Here is an 18,311-nt window from a genome sequence, read left to right as displayed (position 1 = left end):
GTTAATGCACAGAGCAGGCAGCGAGCTTTGAAGAAGCAGCCCCATTAGCAGGCGGGAGGCCCCTCGCTGGAGACATCCCGCTCTCAGAGGAGAAGGGTGGTTAAGAGCGAGAAGAGGCTATTCTGAGGGCACCGGGCCAATGCCAGCTTAGAGCCCGACAGCCGGGGACCTTTTGTCTGAAAATCTTAGCGCTCAGAGCAGCAGAAAGGCCGCCAGGAGGGTCCCTACCACCCTCTGCAGGAGCCACAGGGCCTGCATCTTCGGGATGCAGCACCTCAGCTGCCCTGCACTGCCCGACTTACTGCTCAGACCGGGCACAGCGCTGGGGACCAGGCCCCGCAGCTTCTTGAGCGTGTTCACAGCCACATTCAGGTAGATGTTCTTGCTGGGGCTTCGGTCGTAGGCCACCTTCTCCTCATTCAGCGCCTAGACACAACACCACTCAGTCCTGGGCACCCCACAGAGGGTCCCCGCCCCTCTGCCCGGACCTGGCCCTGCACCCCAGGGTCACCCACCTTCTCTATGGCCTCCTGGTTGGAGGGGCAGAACTTGAGGCACTCCTCAATGAACAGGTTGAGGTATCGTTGGCGGATGACGGTGGGGACTTTGCCCCCAAACTCTTTTGGGATAATAGGCTTCTTTAAACTCTGGAGGGAACATGGAAACAGCGAGGGTGGCACGCCCCTGCTTGGTCCTCTGACACACTTCTTGGAACCCCTTCCACACAGAGTAGAGCCTGCTGGAATCTGGGCCTTAGTGACCACAGGGGTCATCATGGTCTGGCTGGTGCTAAGAGATGACCACACCAGTGTTGACAAGAGGGGGAGGGCTCATGGCAACTCTGTCTTCTCTCTCTTCTCAATGTTTCTGTGAACCAAAACTACTCTAAAAAGTGAAAGGCTGTGAATTAAAGAGAAAACAAGGGAACAGGAAGACTGTGGTGCTGGATGCATCATGAGTGGGGTGCCCTGGCTCCTGCAGGGAGAGGCAGTTACCTGTAAAGATGGGCTGTGCGCCACACGCTTGGGGGTAACGGTGCTGGTGGTCTTGGACGCCATGCCTGACAGCGTGCGCGTCTTTAGGAGCTGGCTGCCCGGCTCGAGGCCATTGGGAGGCTGGCTGCTGCTGGCCGGGAGGGTCCTCTTGGTACCTGTGGAGGTTGGCGTGGGACCGGGGCTGTGAGTGCAGGAAGACAGCGCACCCATCACCGAGCTGCAGAGCACTAGGCAGCTGCGATCATTCAGCATCAGCAGGATGTGCATCTCAGAGCACAGGGGGAAGAGCAAGGGATGGGAACAGGGGCTATGGAAGGACATTAGGTTCTATCTGCTTTTGGGCAAGTCCATCGAGAAGGGGGACACAAAAAAGGGGCTGTGAAGACCGGCAGGGTAGTCCGGTGAGTGGCTAGGGGCATGGGGAGCCTCTGCCACATGTTCCGGCCCCTGACTCCAAAGCATTGACGTCTGAGAGAGGAAAGGCCCTGGTTCCTGGACTGAGGACCAGAGGGTCTGGGACAACCCAGCCTGGTCATTGTGACCCAGCCGGCCTGTCTGCTGCTGCCTCTGTGTTCTCCTCGCCCTTTGATGAGGTCACAAACCAGACAGTCTCCCGCCCCCAGGTAGGGCAGTGAGGCCAGGGAGGGTGCGTCCCTGAGTGTGTGGGCAGGGGACCGCTGACCAGCTCTGAGCCTGGGCTCAGCCTGATAAAGGAACAAGAGCAGATGAGGAGACCAAGGCACTGAATGGAGGGCCCAGGTCCCTGGCTCCTGGGAATCCTGTGCCAAGGTTGGCCTTGCAGGCCACGTGGGAAGAAAGGGAAGGACACGCACTTTTCAGCTTTTAGGCTCATGCAGATGCAGAATTTCCTGCAGTGCAAGTGTGCAGCCCCGGGTGGGTCTCCCAAAACTCTAGGAGAACCATCTAGGCTCAGCAGAGCCAGGCAGTGGATAGGAATGCTGGCTGCCACAGTGGTGACTTGGATGGCGGAGTGCAAGTTTATGAAACTGTACACATCTCAGAGTGCAATCTCCATTCCCGGGCCTAACCCATTGCTAAAAACCCACAATCATGCCTGTCACTGTCAAGTTCTAACTCAGGCGCTCTGGGGAGGGAGGGATCAGAGTCTGGGCACACCAGGAAAAAACAGGGAGGGCTGTGGATGCGTGTACCTGCAGGACCACCACGTGGAACCTGACTGCCCACTCGGCTGACTATCCAAGGGGGTCTTTAAAGCAGCAGCAAGGACACCGCGGAGGGGGGCAGACCCTTGGGCCGGGAGGCCGAGCCTGCATGTGAAGAGGCTGCCAGGCGGCTCCCGCAGCCTGACCTGCCACACTTCCTCAGCTCCAGGCACCACCACACGGAGACCCTCCCACTGAGTGTGCAGCCCACTTCAGACAAGGCCCAGTGGAGAAAAGCGCCCCTCAGAGAAGAACGAGGAACAGATACAGCAGCCAGCCCCTCTCCCAGATCAGCTGGCTCTGTTCAACTAGAGCCTGGACCTTGGGTTCCATCCCCAGGCCGGCTCCCTCCTCCTAGCACCACTGTCTGCAGCCCAGTGCCCACACTCAGACCAGCCCCCGCCAGGCCACAGGCCTCCAATACCCCAGGAACACGGGGGAGGCAAGGACACAAAGACCAGGCAAGGACAGAGCGGGAGGGCCACAGGGTGACCTCTGGGTCAGGGCCTTGGACGGAGGCGGGAGGACAGTGCTGAGGAGGCTTGGGTCTGGCAGACAGACACCCCTCAGACTCTCCACAGCCAGCCCCCCAAAGCCGGGAGAGGCCCAGAGCCACTGGGCACCGTGCCAGGCCTGCCCTAGCCTCTGCTAACAGTCAGGGGACTGTCTCCCATTTTATAGATAAGCACACTAGGGCCAGGCCAGACCCTACTCAAGGCCACCACCGCAGATATACTGGGAGCCTCGCCTCCCGAGACCCCTGCCCTGGGACTCACCTGCAGCCAGGCAGGGGTTGGGGACGTGGGCAATCCTCCTCTTCTCTCCGGGAACTGAGATGTGGATGGAGGTCGGCTTCTCGGCCGGCTGCTGGGCAGCCTGGAGCCAGCTGGCTGACTCCCTCTGAGCCTGCTGAGCTCGCCGGTAACATACTTCCTGGGCGGTGGGGAACCGGGTGGGGGGGCCCAGGCCTCTCCTCACGGGCTCTGACTGGGTGATGAGAAATCCCAGAGCCCAGCTGTATTTGAGGGGCACCCAGAGAAGTCCGCCAGGGGCAAGAGGCTGATGGTAGGGCCACTGGCAGGGAGGCACGGGCTCCAGGGTAGGGGCTAGGCAGGATGCACCCAGCTCCGCCTTCAGAGCTTGCAGATGCCCTGAAGGAAACCAGCTCCGCACTGTGGCCCTGTGGGGGGCTGGAACACACGTTGCTCCACTTCCGGGTGCCAGCATGGTCCTGTTCTCCTGCTCTCTGGTGTCTAAGAGCCTAGGCTGTGCCCTCACCCCTGATGATAGTGGAAATCCCTGCCTCTGATCAGACTGACACACTGATCCAACCCTACTTAATCTGATCTTCTCGGACCGACTTCTAGAATCCCAGGGCTCCCTCAGGGCTGAATCAACAGGAGGGAGCTCTGAGTCCAGAGCGTGGGGCTCATCCTCTTTTCAGCCCTCCCTGTGTCAGGTCACGCAGTGCCCCACAGCGATCTGGCAACCACTCCTGTCTCTGGGCCAAGGGGAGGAAGCTCGGGCTCAGAGAGGTTTGGCCACTTGCCCAAGATCACACAGTGCAACTCGGAGCAAGACAGGGACCAGGCCCTGTGACCCTGTGGGAGGGCTCACCGGCATCTCTCCCCCTGCTCTGGGCCCTGCTCCCCCCAGCATGGAGCACAACTCAGATTGGATGTGGGTCCCAGGCACTTCTCTGCCAGGACACGGAGTGTTGAACTGCGTCTGCCAAAGAAAGCCATTGACCTTGTTCTGCAGACCGGAGATCCTTTCACTGGGGTCCTGCCAGCCTCCACCCAGGACCCCAGTGCAGACCCTTACCTCCTTGCCTTGCTTGGTGAGATGAGAGATCCTCCTCTTCTGCCCAGGGAACAGAGTGGTCAGACCCAGTTGTTCCTTGTCCTCCACCTTCTCTTCTTTGGGGGGCTGGAACACATGTTCATCGCCCAATGAGGTTCCCTGGCCTCACTACCCACACCCACAGTCAGCCTGGGAGTCTAGGGTGTGCCTCCGAGGCTAACACAGGGAGTAGGGTGGGAAGGGTGGGTCCTCGCCCAGCCCCACCTACAGGTGAGGAAACAGACTCAATGCCTCCCAGCCAAGGACCCCGGGTGCAGCCCAGTCCTGAGCAAACTCCCTATGCCTTACTGGGGATGAATTCTGCAGATACGCCCAGCAGACCAACTGCTTCCTGCTCCCCTCCTCCTCCGCCCATCTGCCTGCCGATCCTGCCCAGGACAGGGTTCAGAAACATAGGAACCAAGGGGATGAAATCAGATGGCAATGCCTCAAAGGGCTGGGAACAGGGCAGTACTCAGGGAACAAGGAGCCAGGGGTCAGACCCTAAGGCCCACACAGAAGCGAAGGCTTCTATGCAGGGACTGATCTATCCTGCTGTTTTGCCCGGCCGAGTGGCTCAGTGGTTGAGTGTTGATCTATGAACCAGGAGGTCACAGTTCCATTCCCAGTCAGGGCATATGCTCGGATTGTGGGCTCAATCCCCAGTGTGGGGTGTGCAGAAGGCAGCCGATCGATGATTGATCGATGATTCTCTCTTATCACTGATGTTTCTCTCTCTCTCCCCTCCTCTCTGAAATCAATGAAAAATATATTTAAAGTAAATAAATAAAATAATGCAAGCTCCCTCTGGTGGCTGATATGGGAACGTGGGATGAGGAGACCCAAACAGATTAGGGCTGGCAAAGGTTTGAGAGGGAGGGGAGAGAGAGTAGGGAGGGGAGAGAGAGTAGGGAGGAAAGAAGAGAGATGAGAAGGGGTCAGGGAAGAGGGAGACAGGGTAGAGGGGAGGAGAAAGTAGTGAAAGAAGGGGGAGGGACTGCAGGAAGAGGGGCTGGAAGGAGGAAGAAAGGGGCTAGGGAAGGGAGGAAGACACTGGGAAGGAGAGGGGTTGGCAGTACCCGCTACCCCACTGCTGGTGCTCTTAGATGCTGTCACAGAAGCCCCACCGGGTAAGTCAGAACGCCGCCAATGGCCGTAAGTCAGTGTATTCCTTCTAGACAGGGCTCAGGGGGGCAGCAAGCAGCCACCGAGGGTTCCTGAATTTTGGATAAGTGAAGAAGCCATCTCCACCTCTGCACTGAGACTCCAGTCACAGGGAGACTCTGAGGACAGAGTGCCAGCAGCCTTCCTGAGCCCAGCCCAGACCCTCACCTGCCGGGCCTTCCGGCCCTGTCCTCCATCTTGACGCAGGTGGATTCGTTGAAAATGCGCAGGCACTCCTCCATGGGTCAGAGTCAAAGTCAACCTCCTCTCCAGGGCAGAGTAATCCACGTCTGTGCCTGCCCCCGAGGAGGAGGAGGAGGAAGTGGAGGAGGATGTGGAGGAGGATGGGAGAGAGGCTGGGCAAGGCGATGGGTGAGGGGAGGCCTTGAGGCGCTTGTGCGGCCCCCGCGGGGCTGAGAGGCCCAGGCTAGAGTCCGAGTCCGAGTCCGAGTCCGAACTGGAGCTGAGGTCGGGGAGGGCAGGACAGAGTCCAGGTGCCGTGGGCCCTGGGTCCTCATCCTCACTCTCATCCCCAAAGAGGTCTGCATGGCTCAGGGTCCGCCTCTGCAGCTTGGGGGCCTGGGAGGTGCCCTCGTCCAGCGAGTGGGCCTTCCGCTCTGCCAGCTTCCCAGATGGGGTTTTCCCACCCGTCCTGTCTGGCAGCTGGGAGGCATCCCGGCCAGTGGGGCTGGGGCTTGGCTGCAGCCGAAGCTGGTCAGTCCGGCCTTTCCCTGAGCTGACCACTGAGGTGGCCAGAGATGGCTTTTTCTTGGTCCCTTGGGGCTTCTCTGCCCTGCGCTTGGGGGTGCTGGCCTGTGAGACCCTCTTGTCTACACCGGGCTTCACAGCTGGCCTCCTGTGCTCTCCATCCTTACTCCTGTCTGTTTTCCGGACACCATCCCTGGGGCCAGGGGCCGGTGGCACCCCACTTTTCCTCTTCTTGGTTCTTCCCTTCTTGGGGCTGCTGCATTCTTTCGAGGCCCTGGTTGGGGGGGAGCCAGGCTTGGCCGGGCATGCCCCATTAGGGTCCTTGGGAGGCTGCCCAAGGTCCCCCACATCATACTGCACAGCTATCTCCTTGGTCTCCCGAAGGCTGCCCTCCTCGGGCTCCTGGCCCTCCCTGGAGCCTGACTTGCCAGGACCCTTGCTCTCAGCTCCTGCCTGAGCCCTCAGGGGGCTGGCAGTGGCTGCAGTAGTGTCATCATCTGAGTCAGAGAATCTGGCATCGCAGCCACCGAAGGGGTCACAGGGCTTCTTGAGTGCGGGTGTGTAGGGCTCACTGTTGCCACGGGAGCCCCGGGGCCGTTTAGGGGCCCGGTTATCCTTGGAGCTGGCCCTGTTGAGTAGCCGAGCGGAGAAGTTGGACAGTGGGTCATACTCCAGGTCAGTGGATGGCTTGGAGTCATCCACCACGTACTTGCTGCTGGAGACTGGGCGGCTGTACCGTCTGGGCTGGCTCACGGCCTTGGGGACGTACTCCAGAGCACCACTGCCCCCTCCGCCACGGCCCTGAGCAGGGTCCAGAGAAGCCAGCAAGTACTTGCTGCCCAGCTCAGCAGGAGCGGCCAGTGGGGTGGGCTGGTAGCTAGCATTGGGGCTTAACAGGCTTTGGCCACCAGGGCTGTAATCAAAGGACAGTGGGAAGGCATCCTCATCCAAGCTGGTGGCAGGGTCATGGGGTGCCAGGGTGGGGACCTCAGCAGAGACGTGCTCGCGGGCTGTCTCCAGGAGCTCCTGGTACCGCCGCTGCTCTATCTCCACCTCAGAGCGCACGGCCTCGATGGCCTGGTTGACCAGCTCCAGCTCCAGGATGTCTGAGTGGGGCTCGTCCCCTCTGCCCAGGACGCCATTCTCCCTCTGTGCCGGGAGCTTGGGCAGCTCAGGGTTGTACGGGTCATAACCAAGGCCTGAAACAGTAAGAGGCAGGAAACAGTGGTGAGCAGGCCTGTGAAGTGGCAGCCACATGAGGCAGCAACCAGCCACTGCCTTGACCCAGATAACTGCCTTCCAGAACCTAGCAAGGGCTAGGCTTCCAGCAGACCCCCACTGAGGCTCAGCCTGCACAAGGATTCCACAGCACCCCTCCATCCAGGCCCTACCTTGCAGAGGCTGATAAGAGGGGTGAGAGGTACAGAACCCTGCCCCGAGACAGCCACAAGGTTAAGAGACTGGCATGGCCTCTGGGACAACAACTGGAAGGGGTGGAGACTTGACAGATAAGAAGATCCAGAAGCCGGGTGAGATGGCGATGGGATCGCCTACACGGTAGCTTCCCCCACACTGCTTCCTGCACCTGGGAGCTAGAATGCTGAAGGGGCCTGGCATCCAGGCAGGTCGTAGGGCACAGAGATGCTTGACAGGGTGGGATGGGAGTGTGTGCAGAGCTTCCTGATTCAGGGCTGAGAGTGGGAGGGGAGCAAACATCAGCAGGGTCTGAGGCATGCAAGCCTCTGTCCCATACATCCCCCTGCAGGGCTGTGTCTGTACAAGTGAGAAAACGGAAACCACCACTAAGTAGCACGAGGACAAAGGACACCCACACACTTTTAATGGAAAACAAGAGGCAGAAGGCAATCAAGGGGGTGATCCCATGGGGGTAAAAGGAAAAAGGACATGCTAGAGGTCAGCACAACCCCAGTGCCAACAGTGTTGGCACAAACCTCAGGACTCACTTATCGACAGGGGTACAGACATCTTCGATGAAATATGAGCAAATACAGCACATTTCAAGAAAGGAGTAATGTACATATTCAAATATACCAACCTACCATAAATATTCCAGAGTTTAAAGTGTTCATCACTAGAAATTCTATCAGATATAATTCTGAAGCATCTCTAAAGAAAAGCCAATGGAGTTGATGTCCTGTGGTTGGAGAATGACAACTGATTCTCCCAGAGTCAGCCCTGCCCGTACCTGGACTTAGACTGTGAGGCCGAGCGTGGACCTCTGGCGTCCAGGACGGTCAGAGAGTCAATCTGTGCTGTTGGAAGGTACTCAGGGTGTGGTGACTTGCCATAGCGGCCCCAGGAAACTCATGCAACCTCATTTAGGGAGAAGTCCATGCGGCTGGCCGCCCACAGGTGACCAGCTTTGCAGGGGACAGTGGCTGGGCCTGGGGTGCCTTTGGGGAGGGGCTGAGGGAGGGAGGAATTCATTGTAGATGCGTAGTCTGGCTTTTAACTTGCATCCCATTTTTGAAATTATATTCAGAAAGGAGAAAGGAAGCATGTATCCGAGCTTCAGATGACGGAAGACATGCCAGGTCTGGGTGGGAGACGGGAGGTAGGACACAGGATTAGATGCCAGTGACAGAACGAGTTCACAGTCCCAGGGGTTCTCCTGTGGGGTGTTCTCCAGCCCAGGTCACCTCACTCCCTAACCTCCCTCCTTCAGTGAAGACGCTCCTGCCCTCCTTGTGGGGAATGGAAGCAAGGGCCCACCGAACGGGAAGTCCTTCCTCTCCCAGGACAGGCTGGCAGGACCAATGGATGGGGGTCAGGACCCAAGCAAAACCATTCCTCAAAGGGTTCTCCAAGGTCAGGTCAGAGTGCAGAGCCTGGGGATTTCCAGCCACTTTGGATCTGAACCAAAAGGGTTTTCCCCGAGGGGTCTATGCTTTGGGAGCCGGTGGAGGAGGCACTGTGCCTGGAAGGAGGGGAGAGGGGTGCGGACCCTGCAAAGTTCCCGAGACCATCTGGTCTCACTGGCTCAGCTGGACAGGGGCAGAGCTCTGCTTTCTCAACGGGAGCCTGGACCAGCATGTTTCCTAAGGGTCATTACACCTGCTCCACCCCCTCCGTTTCCAGGAAGCCCATGAACTTGCTTGCAAGGTAGGAAGGGTAGTGCACTGGGGGGTCTGAGCCACTCACTCTGAAAGGATGCAGCTCCTAGCCCAACCCAACCTTGATCTGAGCACCCAGCTCTGCCAAGGTGGGGCATTCTCAGACCCTCCCTGCTCCACCCGCTGCACCCAAGAGCAAAAGAAACCGCCCAAGGCAGGCGTGGGTCAAGCTCCTGACCCTGCCCTTCTGCGGCCTCAGTTTCCCCACTGGTACCAGAAGGCTAGTGTAACCAGCCTGAAGAACTCTAGACAGGTCTGGGAGCTTCCAGCACTCAGGCCAAGGGCTTTGCTGTAGCCCTGAGGCCGGAGCTCAGCCCCCAAGGCAGGCGCCTCCCCCAAGCCGCCCCAAGGTTATCTGAGGGTTGGTGGGGGACATAATACAGAAGGTACTTGTTCATGCCATCTAGCCCCCTGCCCCACCTGCCCTGGAGGGCCAGTCCCTCAGGGCACCTGTCAGAACTGGAGAAGCTCCCAAGAAAATGTTTGCCAGCTGCCCGATGCTCTGGGGGCCGTCAGCCCACTGGTGGGGGCAGTCAGAAGGCAACTCAACAGGTGGCCCTTGAGGTTGGGAAGGGCCATAGGCACCTTGTAAGGGGTCCTCCAATTACTGGGGGTTAATTTGGGTGGAAGACAAAAGCTCTCCTTTGAGCGCTCACACCAGTAAGCATGCCTCTAGCAAACAAGATTAACTGGGCTGTTTTTCAGAAAAGGGAGCAATCTGGGAATGACTAGAAAGAACCCAAAAGCCTGGCTGAAGGAGTTACACTCTATGAGAAGTCAGACCCCAGGCCTGGCTCCTGCCGCCTACTCCAGGGCGCGGGAGGGGCTGGCTACTCCCTAGCTCCTGGAATAGCCGTGAGGTGGTGAGCCTGCCTGCTGGTCACTTAAGGGATGTCCCTTGGGAAGGCCCCTCACTGGGTCAGGGAGAAAGATGGGGCGAGGCCTCTTCCAGCCCCCACAGCTCACCTTCCCCTGCTCATTCGTGTTTGGCTCTGTGCACCCAGCACCACACACCCATTAGGACCTGGCCCAGCGGAAGGGGAGAGCGATGCGCCTCCTCTCCTGGCTCCAGCACCAGGGGTGGCTCCCTTAGTGACCCTGTCCTCTCTCCGACTCTCTGATCCTGTTTCTGGGACAGGCGTCTAGCATGGCAGAGACCAGCTTCTGGGCCGTGGGACACTGGATGGGAAAATGTTCAGGTGGGGCATGAGTGAGGAAGGGGGGGATGGGGGGCGTGGAACACCGCTGACCACTGAACCCTGACAGGTTGACCCACAAACAAGACAGGTACAGGCCTTTCCCAGTCCTGGCGGGCACCTCCCACCCCTCCAGATCTTTCCTCTGCACAAAAACCCTTCCCCGCTCTGGCCCTATCCCAGCCGCTGCTCCTCCCTGCTCCCACCACACCCTCCATTCCAGAAAACACAGGCACCCGTCCCTAACTGCTGCACACGGGGTCAATGACAAGACACTGAGTGTAAGGACCCGCTCGGGGAGGATGTGACCCCACGGTCTCTGGCTTCTGAAAGCCCAGCCATCGCCCACCCCTCTTCTCTCCCTAGTCTGCCCAAGGACGGAAGGTAAGTGCGGGACTGCACAGCGGTTCCCCCAGCTTCAAACCTGGTAAGACGTCAGCAGGGACTCCTCCAACCCAGGTGCCAGTCAGAGCCTGTTGGTCTGCCCTCCCACCACCAGCAGAAGTACTGGGGACACCAGGAGGAGACAGTCCCTGCCGCACAGGAGATAAGCGGGGACTCAGGACTAGTCATGGTGGAACACCACCAGTGATGGCGAACCTGACACGCGTGTCAGAGGTGACACGCGAACTCATTTTTTTGGTTGATTTTTCTTTGTTAAATGGCATTTAAATATATAAAATAAATATCAAAAATATAAGTCTTTGTTTTACTATGGTTGCAAAGATCAAAAAATTTCTATATGTGACACGGCACCAGAGTTAAGTTAGGGTTTTTCAAAATGCTGACACGCTGAGCTCAAAAGGTTCGCCATCACTGACCTAGACCCACCTGGAATGGCAGAGGCCTTGGGATGGAGCCAGAAGACCCAGGGCATTCAAGGCTGCAGGGGTAGAATAGGTGCAGGGGGAGGCCAAGGGCTCAGGGTCAGAGTACTCCACACTTGGGGCTTTTCTGGAAGGTGGGATCTGGCAGACAGTACCCCCAAAGGCTATCCCCACTGGAGGACCCCCCAGTTCCTTAGAGGGCTGGCCGCCACTCCTTCCCCACAAACCCAGCCTCTCTGCTCCTGGACCCCCTACTCCTGGACAATGGGGTTCTCCAAAGGACAGGCCAGGAGCCTGAAGCCTAGGGGTGAAGGCACCTGGCGACTCACCCAATCTGAACCAGAGGGCCCCACACTGCCCAGGGTACCCTGGGGAGGGAACAGGTAGGCCACCAGGAATGTGCTCCCAGGTACACAGGGGGGACATCCAAGACATGCCCCTGCTAAGGCTGGCTGCATCTAGAGCAGCAGGTCTGGGGTCCTTCTCCCCACTTGGCAGGGACCACACGGAAGAGCTGGGACACTGGTTTGAGGCCCAGACCCTGGACAGCCTCAACTAGCACCCCTCAGCTCTAGGGAAATAGGGCAAGGCCAGGGCCTCAGTGCAGGTGGCACCACACAGCCAGGTCCAGGGGAAGGAAAAGTGTGCCCGGCCAGACCTGGGACCACCACAAAACCCATTCTCTGTACCCCCAGAGCCACCCTGGTATCAGTCATTACACTGGCTGCCGGACCACCCTGCTCCCCAAATCTGGATCCCGGGTCCAGGCTGCCCTTGAAATACCCACTGCCTGGGGCTTAGCAGCCTGGATCCTAACGACAGGCTATGCTTCAAAATATGCAAAATACCTAACAGCATAAAAACTCAAGGAAAGAACCAGAGGGGTGGGCCACAAGGGCAGACAGGCACCCTGGGGTGGGTGAAAGGTATCCTTTTCTCCTTCCAACGTGTCTGTCCTCACAGTCCGTGACAGCACGAATCACTTCAGTGAGCCCAATAAAGAAAGCTTCAAAATAGAGTGGCCCCACTCTTTCTGGTCCCGGTGCATCTCCGATTCCCCAAACACATGAGTTTGTGGTTTTCTTTCCAATGGGTGATTCTGAGGTCACCTCCTCCACTGTGCAGGCTCCCAGGAGCGCTGGCCCCAACCGTGACCTAGCAACTCCAAGCACCTTCTGAGTGAAGACAGGGAAAAGCACATCCTAGTCAGGGGACTGAGGCTGCACTCCTACAGGCAGTCACAGGACATGGGGCCAAGACGAGCGGGGTGCCAGCTGCATCCCCTAAGAAAGAGTCCACACACAGGGGTTACACATGAGCACAGTGGCTTTTATTACTTGACTCTGCAGGCAGGTGCTGGGGAGGGGGTGACAGGGCTGGCTCCTGAAACAGAGCCCACACCCCTGCTCTGGGAAGGCCTCGTGGGCTACGCTCCCACAGGAGGGGACACCAGTCTCTCCAGACAAGCAACTGTGATATGTGACTGCCAAGTAGGTGGGCACAGAACTGGCCTCTAGGACACAGAGGGACAAGTATCACCAGGATGTGCCTGGAGTGAATGTGGCCCAGTGCTCTCTGGACACACCCTCCCATCACCTCCAGGCCTGCCTTCTCTATCCAGCAGCTCAACACACTGACCCCCTGACCAGTACAAATGTCTGCAAAGGTCTGTGGGATGAATGACGGAATGAAATACCAACCAAGAGCCACAGGCCCCTCAATGCCTGTAGCATGTCCATTCCTGAGGACACAGGCCTCTGTCGTGATCAGAAGACAGTCCCTTCAGGACAGACAGTTACCAGCAGCCACACAGCACAATGAACTGGCTCTGAGTCCCCCCATCTCCCTGTCTTTGGGGCGGAGTAGCTGGACTGCGGTGGCACTCCCAGGGCCTGTGCTAGAAAAGGACAAGTTACAAGTCAGTGTGTCAATGGAGACCCCTGCCAGGACTGAGGGATGGTAGTGGTGCTGGGGGACAGCCTCTCCTTCCCCCTTCTATGCTCCTCCAAACCACAGAGCATAGAACATCCCAGGTCTTTCAGCGTACTGTCTCCCTGTCTAGAACCCTGGATTGCGGCCTGCCTCCCAACCTGCTTCCAATACCAGGTAATACTCCTACTCATCCTTCAAGGCCCAGCTCAGTAACCACATGCATAGGGACACATGCCCCACTTCCCTGCAATCCCAGTGCCAAGTGCTCTCTCTGGATCCCAGCCCACATCTGTTATGCTGGACACGCCTCCTTTGCTTCCAAAGCCTGGTCATAGATTCTACTGAACTCACACAGACCTGGAGGAGCCCTTTTGGAGGTCCCCAGGGCCAGCTCCCGATCTTACAGATGACCTGCACGTGTGGGTGCAGGCCAAGGCCACAGCTTGCGAAATGACCAAGTCCCACCCCTCAGCTTCCCATCCTATTCTCCTTCAGCAACCAAAGCAGCAAGCAGGAAAGCAGTTCCCCATGAATGCTTCTCGGCCTTCAATCTGCCTGCTACCTGAGGCTCTGCTGACAGGCACTCCACAGAGCTGTCCCCAGAAAACCTAGTGCCCAGAAGCCACAGGACCAATCTCCCCAAAACTGCCTGCACATGTGCCTGCTTCCTCAAATGATGCATGCTGACCACTGCAGGGACTCCCGAGGACCTGGCCATCACAAAGGACAGTGGCTAGGAACCATCTCCATGATCAGAGTCTGCCCAGATTGGCCCCTCCCTTCCCACTTTTCATTTCTTTCTGTGTTCCATTCTCTGCTGTAAGTCAGATCACACCAGCCAGACTCCACCTGCTGCACACGTGCAGCTCAAAGAATAAAAAACCCAACTCCGGAGCACTCACCACTCAGGTTAAAGAACATCTGATGGGCATTATTTCGTAAAGGGGATTCTGAGGTGGGGTGGAGGTGGAGGAAGACCAAAAAGCAGAAAAAAGGTTTCTGCAGCAGCTCAGGAGTATCAGACAAAGAGGATGCGGCGCTGCTGTTTGTTGAGATCTAGTTTGCAGAAAAGATAACTGAGGCAAATAACACTAACCAGTGGGAAGCCAGGCTGCCCCCTCCCTGTCTGGCTTTTTGCACAATAGAAAGTGAAGCCAAAATGCCTTCACTTGGGTGCCACACCCAAGCCCCCCCCCCCAAACCGCAGTGGTCGGTCCCCCAACCCCATCCAGGGTTCTTGGGCTCCTGTGCATCTAGCCTCTGGGCCCAAGGAGCTAAGGGAGGTGGTGCTTTTCAGGGTCTGTCATCCCTATAGGCCTTGGCTAGCTCCCCCACCACATTCCCAAAGTATACAACAGGTCAGTGCTGGGACACTGATCGTGTTGGTACCACAGACACTTGGGGCTGGTAAACCCATGTGTGTAGGGAAAGGGGCCACCCTGGGCGCTGTGGGGAGTTGGGCAGCATCCTTGGCCCCACCCACTCAATGCTAGCAGCACCCAGTCATGACAATCACAGATGTGCCCAGACACTGCCCAGTGTCCCCTCGGCGGAGGCAGAAGGCCATTGACTCGGTTCAGGTACTGCACAGGTAACATGCACACTCTGCATGACACATCCGGGTCCCTCCTGGTACAGCCATCTTCCCCGGCCCCTCCACAAATCCCACCTACTCACCACCCACTTCTGGCAAGCCTGGGCCCAGAGTCTCACTGCTCTCCTGATCCACCCTAAGCAGAGCATCCCAAAATACACACGCCTGGATGGGGCGAGAGGCCGGTGTTTACAGATCCTAGGCCATCTGGAGGGGCCACCTCGGGAAACAGAACCCAAAAATCAGTGTGGCAGGACCACAACTTTGGTAAAACGACACAATGCCTTTTGTTTTTAAGGCTGGGAGGAAGAAGGGCAAACCGGTCGAGGGGGCACTTGGGTCAATGTACAAAACACTTGTCTTTTGACTTTCTGGTGCGCTCCACTGTTTTTTTAAATGAACATTACTCTGAGTCCTGAAAAAAAAACACCGGATTTGAAGGGAAGGGCCTGTGTGAGGCTGAACCACCGACAGACACTCGGGTTCATTTCACCGGTGACACCGCTAGTGTGAGCCGTGAACTCAGCGCTGGTGACAACTTCAAAAGGACTGCTTTGCCGACCCACGACCCACGGCACCTTCACTTCTGATCCCTTCGTTACAGAAACAGCAAGAACAATAGAACCACCCACCCTGTGCAGCAGCGAAGGCTCCTCCCGTGGGAGGCCTCCAGCTTCCATCCCCGGAACCTGGCGGGCCCAGCTCCCTGGGGGGAGCTGGAGCCACACGGGGACGCACAGCTTCCGGGGAGGAACAGAGAGAGACAAGGGGCCTCAGCGAGAAAAGAAATAACCTCTGACCGGAGGTTACTGTCTCAGCTCAGACCTCACACCTCCTACAAGAAGCCCTGACAGATCCCTCGCCGCTCTCGCCAAACTCTGCCACGGCACTGACCATCGCCGCGATGACATCTAAAGAGAAGCAAGTCCATTAACCATCTCGGCTCAACCCGAAGCAGGACATTCCTTGGAAGCCTGTCCCCGCTCCCGTTCCCGGCACAGGGTTTTGACTTATTCGCTGTACAGTCTCGTCTGACAACGCGGCTTTACACGGAGGAGGCGCAGCCGGGGCCTGGTGCGGAAACAAGGGGAGGCGGTGGGGAGGGACCCCCGCCCCGGGAGCTCAAGCGCCAATCAGGGCCGGGGTCCCGGGCCTGCCGAGCGGGGTCAGCTCGCTCGCTTCCCGAGCCTCGCGTTCTCTCACTCCACCCTCGCGACACCCCTAGGAGGGCATGTTCTCCCACTGTTTACATTTTATACTTCGTGGAAACGGAGGCTTACAGAGGTCCCGCTACTTGAACCGGGCCCCGAGGTGGATGGTCCCGGTCCCGCAAGAGTGTGGGGAGGGGGCTGGGCTGGAACCGGGGGACCGGGGAAGCACCTACGGTGGAGTTCAGGCCCGGGCCGGGAAGCCTAGCCCGCGGCGGGCGAGCGGGCGGGCATTACCTGCTGCGGGGGGCGCCGCTCCGCCGCCGCCGGGCGCGCCCGGGCCCCGGGCCCCGCGGTGCCGGAAGTGGCAGTAGGGCCGCCGGCAAGGACCCCCGGGCGCCCCAGACCAATAGGGGCAGTCGATGGCCCGGAAGAAGCCGGTGGAGCGTAGCATGGTCCGTCCCGTGGGGAGGCCCCAGCCCGGAGCCGCCCACGTCCCCGGGCCCCTCACTGGCGCCGCGATCGCCTCCGCCCGCGCTTCACAGACCCCAACGCCGCCATCTTGCTCCGAGGCCCCCAGAGGCCCCCGGACGCTGCCGTAAAGCTCCGGGAGAGCGGCTGTCCACAGCGCGCCCGATCAGAAACTCCTGATCTCGCGGGATCGAGGCGGGTCGTGAGCCCCTGGGCCGAGACAAGCAGGCGTGAGAGATGGGGTGGAGGGTGCAGACTGTTCTGCCTGAGGCCTCCGACAGCCTCGCCGGCGCCGCCGCCCGGTCTTCAGCGGCGGCAGTAGCGCCATCTTTAGCCCAAGGTCCCTTCGGCGTCTGAGCTGTCCACGGCGCGCCTGACGAGAAAAGCACCCCCCTCCCCCAGGGCCCGCCTATGGCTCATTTGCGTTTAATTTGCGTCATTAGCATGTTCTCCTAAAAGCGCCCTCTGCTGGAAAAGATGAGTCTTGCACCTAGCAACCCCAGTGCTTCATTACTCCACGCTCTAACACTCACCTCCGCCCTGGTATACAGTTGGTTCGCAGTAGTGCTTAATTTCTCCCACCTGTATTCATGTCCGCAATCTAATCCCCAGGCCCAGAGGAGTCCTGTTTTCATTCATTCATTTGTCCACCAAAATACTGAGCACCTGCTCTATGCCAGCTGTTCTAGATGCTATGCTGAACCGTATTTTGTTTAGCCATTAATCCGATGATGGACATGTGGGTTGTTTCCACCTTTGTCGATTGTGAATTGTGCTGCTGTGAACACAGGGGTAGGTATATTTGATTATCATTTTGTTTCAGGACTAGTGTTTTAAATGTGAACGTGTTGCCCATGTTTAGAACTTGGAGAGATGTCACATAAAAACTGCAACCCCCACCCTCTATGAACCGTTGGCTACCCTGGGCCCACCAGATGGCAATTGCCAAGCAGCCCCCTGTGAACAGGGTGGGGAGGTCTGTGCAGGTCCCCTCTCCCCCAGCCCACCTTTCCCCTTACTTTAGCCAACTGGCCCTGCGGGCATTTGAGCTTGAGACCCCTCACACCTCTCCACCAACCACAGAAGGGTTGATTGTGGTCCTGACAATGCTAGTGAGGTGAAATAAGGTCATCCCTGAGCTCACACTCCTAAGTGCTCCATTCATACTCAAGGGCCTTGGCCATTCATTCCCCAAATGTTTACCGAGTATCTACTCCATGCCAGACCCAGTGCTAGAAAATCAGTGAACAAAGCAGAGACCCCCTACCCTGATGGAGGAAGACAGACATAGGAAATAAGCAAATGAGATAGCGTGATACAAGGCAGAAAGTGCTAGATTGGAGGGAGTAGAGCAGGGTAGGGCTGGGAAAAGAAGTGATCCACATAGTCCTATGGGGAAAGTGGGATTTGAGCAGTTCTGAAGAAGGTAAAGAGGAGCCAAGCAGACATCTAGGGGAAGAGCATTCCAAGTGGGGAGCACAGCACATGCAAAGGCCCTGGGGCAGGTCTGTGCCTGGCACGTTGGAGGAAGCCTGTATGGCTGAAGCACAGTGAGCAAGGGGGAGAGAAGAGGTGAGGGCAGAGAGGAAAGGGGGTGGGATGGAGCAGGACCTTTTGGGCCTTGGGGAGAACTTGGGCTTTTATCCTGAGGAAAGGGAGAGCCCTGGAGAGCTGCGGGCAGAGGAGGGGTGGGGCCTGTCTCAGATGTTCACAGGCGCCTTATGCTGGCTGCTGAGGGAGAATTGTCAGGATGGGCAAGGGCAGGACCTGACTCAAGCGCTCACGTGCGCCCTCTGGTGGACACCAAGAGGACAGACTGTAAGGGTGAGGGTAGGAGCCAGGGACCAGGGCTGGGGGAGCTAAGCTGCTCCAGGTGGACCATGATGGAGGCTGGAGCCGGTTGGAGGCAGAGGAAGAGGGCAAAGTGGGCAAATTCTGGGTATGTTTTGAAGGTACAGCTTCAGGGAGGTTCCCGGACGGACTGGATGTGGTTGGTGAGAGCGTCAAGGTCAAAGGTAATCCCAAGGATTCTGGCCTGCACCCTTGGAAAGATAGGGCTGCCAACTGAAGGGGTGATGCAGAAGGGCAGCCTGGGGATGGGCTGGGAACATCGGGT

General features: G+C 58.1%; 1 protein-coding gene and 1 long non-coding RNA gene across 2 annotated transcripts in view; both read right to left on the bottom strand.

Annotated features, from left to right (window-relative positions):
• Positions 1-16,399, bottom strand: part of REXO1 (RNA exonuclease 1 homolog) — a 21,068-nt gene extending 4,669 nt beyond the window's left edge. Inside the window, 9 exon segments of the mRNA XM_014466541.2 lie at positions 303-426; positions 516-647; positions 996-1,150; positions 2,956-3,160; positions 3,998-4,111; positions 5,353-5,426; positions 5,429-5,452; positions 5,455-7,092; positions 16,022-16,399. Coding sequence (XP_014322027.1) covers positions 303-426; positions 516-647; positions 996-1,150; positions 2,956-3,160; positions 3,998-4,111; positions 5,353-5,426; positions 5,429-5,452; positions 5,455-7,092; positions 16,022-16,178 — 2,623 coding nt within the window. The 5' untranslated portion in view covers positions 16,179-16,399.
• LOC106699224 lies at positions 12,359-16,012 on the bottom strand. Its single transcript, XR_001350743.1, has 2 exons — positions 13,885-16,012; positions 12,359-12,947 (listed from the first exon to the last, which is right to left on the bottom strand). It is a non-coding gene; the product is annotated as an uncharacterized LOC106699224 (long non-coding RNA).
• Positions 16,400-18,311: the final 1,912 nt, after the last annotated feature.

The sequence above is a fragment of the Myotis lucifugus genome, unplaced genomic scaffold, assembly GCF_000147115.1.
Source record: "Myotis lucifugus unplaced genomic scaffold, Myoluc2.0 scaffold_342, whole genome shotgun sequence".
Classification (NCBI taxonomy): Eukaryota; Metazoa; Chordata; class Mammalia; order Chiroptera; family Vespertilionidae; genus Myotis; species Myotis lucifugus.
Note: the sequence above shows the minus strand (reverse complement) of the source record. Positions and strands in the feature narration are given on the sequence as shown.